At 38.5% G+C, this 2,185-nt stretch overlaps 1 protein-coding gene across 1 annotated transcript; it reads right to left on the bottom strand.

Moving 5' to 3' along the window:
• Positions 1–963: 963 nt before the first annotated feature.
• Positions 964–1,953, bottom strand: LOC137649293 (trophinin-like). Its single transcript, XM_068382279.1, has one exon. The coding sequence runs from the start codon at positions 1,951–1,953 to the stop codon at positions 964–966; it is 990 nt and encodes a 329-aa protein (XP_068238380.1).
• Between the last annotated feature and the right edge of the window lie 232 nt (positions 1,954–2,185).

The following is a 2,185-nucleotide window of genomic DNA, read 5'->3' as shown; positions in this document are numbered from 1 at the left end:
GATATCAGAGCAATGTTTTAGCAGTGAATATTCTAAGCATCGATGAGACCTTAATTATAAGGATGAAGATAAATTACTCATAAACGAAAAAAAAAGAAATGTGCTTTATCATATATATACTAAATTGGTGTTTGTTCTCAGTGCAGCAATGCTTTCCACACGACACCAAACCCACTTAGAAAGACATAGAAAGGCTTCAAATTCCATTTCGCTGAGTCAAAATAGCTTGCCAGTTTAGAATGCCTCAAAAGAAAAAAGTAGAAAGAGAATAGATACCGAGAGAGATAAAAAAAAAAAAAAACCCGAGCCAAAACAGAAAAGTCAGAACTGAAATCATTTAATTGCGAGATTCACTCGGCAGTGCCATTTTTCAGAATCGGAAATAGAGGCGAGTGCCATTAAAAGTGACACAGGCGGCTATTAGCAAGGTCCCTTGAAATGAAGGTCCAGAAGTGAGCTTTCCCGTTTCACATCGTTATTACTGTTTAGTATTTCAGATAGCGTAGTGGCTTTTGGTGAAGGTCGTTTTTTTGTGGAGGACAGTTTTGTGAAGGTCTTATTAGTGAAGGACAGTTTTGTGAAGGGCTTATTGGTGAAGTACATTTTAGTGAAGGGCTTATTGGTGAAGGACAACTTTTTGAAGGGCTTATTAGTGAAGGACAATTTTGTGATAGGCGTATTGGTGAAGGACAGTTTTGTGAAGGACTTCTTGGTGAAGTACATTTATGTGAAGGGCTCATTGGTGAAGGACAATTTTGTTAAGGGCTTATTAGTGAAGGACATTTTTGTGATAGGCTTATTGGTGAAGGACAGTTTTGTGATGGGCTTATTGGTGAAGTACATTTTAGTGAAGGGCTTATTGGTGAAGGACAATTTTTTGAAGAGCTTATAAGTGAAGGACAATTTTGTGATAGGCTTATTGGTGAAGGACAGTTTTGTGAAGGACTTCTTGGTGAAGTACATTTATGTGAAGGGCTCATTGGTGAAGGACAATTTTGTTAAGGGCTTATTAGTGAAGGACATTTTTATGATAGGCTTATTGGTGAAGGACAGTTTTGTGAAGGGGTTCTTGGTGAAGGACAGTTTTGTGGAGGGCTTATTGGTGAAGGACAGTTTTGTGAAGAGCTCATTGGTGAAGGACAATTTTTTGAAGGGCTTATCAATGAAGGACAATTTTGTGATAGGCTTATTGGTGAAGGACAGTTTTGTGATGGGCTTATTGGTGAAGTACATTTTAGTGAAGGGCTTATTGGTGAAGGACAATTTTTTGAAGGGCTTATAAGTGAAGGACAATTTTGTGATAGGCTTATTGGTGAAGGACAGTTTTGTGAAGGACTTCTTGGTGAAGTACATTTTTGTGAAGGGCTCATTGGTGAAGGAAAATTTTGTTAAGGGCTTATTAGTGAAGGACATTTTTGTGATAGGCTTATTGGTGAAGGAAAGTTTTGTGAAGGGGTTCTTGGTGAAGGACAGTTTTGTGGAGGGCTTATTGGTGAAGGACAGTTTTGTGAAGAGCTCATTGGTGAAGGACAATTTTTTGAAGGGCTTATCAATGAAGGACAATTTTGTGATAGGCTTATTGGTGAAGGACAGGTTTATGAAGGGCTTTTTGGTGAAGTACATTTTTGTGAAGGGCTTATTGGTGAAGGACAATTTTGTGAAGGGCTTATTGGTGAAGGACAGGTTTGTGAAGGGCTTCTTGGTGAAGGACAGTTTTGTAGAGGGCTTATTGGTGAAGGACAGTTTTGTGAAGGGCTTATTGGTGAAGGACAGTTTTGTGAAGGGCTTCTTGGTGAAGGACATTTTTGTGATGGGCTTATTGGTAAAGTACATTTCTATGAAGGCCTTATTGGTGAAGGACATTTCTGTGAAGGTCTTCTTAGTGAAGTATGTTTCTAATATGGTCTTATTGGTGAAGGACAATTTTGTGAAGGGCTTATTGGTGAAGGACATTTTTGAGAAGGTTATCTGGGTGAAGGATATTTTTGTGATCGGCTTATTGGTGAAAGTAATTTTTGTGAAGGGCTAATTGGCGAAGGACAATTTTGTGAAGGGCTTATTGATGAAGGAGAGATTTGAGAAGGGCTTATTGGTGAAGGAAATTTTTTATGAAGGGCTTATTGGTGAAGGACATTTTTGTGATGGGCTTATTGGTGAAGGACCTTTTATGAAGGGCTTATTGGTG

The sequence above is a fragment of the Palaemon carinicauda genome, chromosome 11 (assembly GCF_036898095.1).
Source record: "Palaemon carinicauda isolate YSFRI2023 chromosome 11, ASM3689809v2, whole genome shotgun sequence".
NCBI lineage: Eukaryota > Metazoa > Arthropoda > Malacostraca > Decapoda > Palaemonidae > Palaemon > Palaemon carinicauda.
Note: the sequence above shows the minus strand (reverse complement) of the source record. Positions and strands in the feature narration are given on the sequence as shown.

Excerpts from the sequence above, each read along its gene's own strand:
- LOC137649293 (XM_068382279.1), bottom strand. The coding sequence starts at position 1,953 with ATGTCCTTCACCAATAAGCCCTTCACAAAATTGTCCTTCACCAATAAG.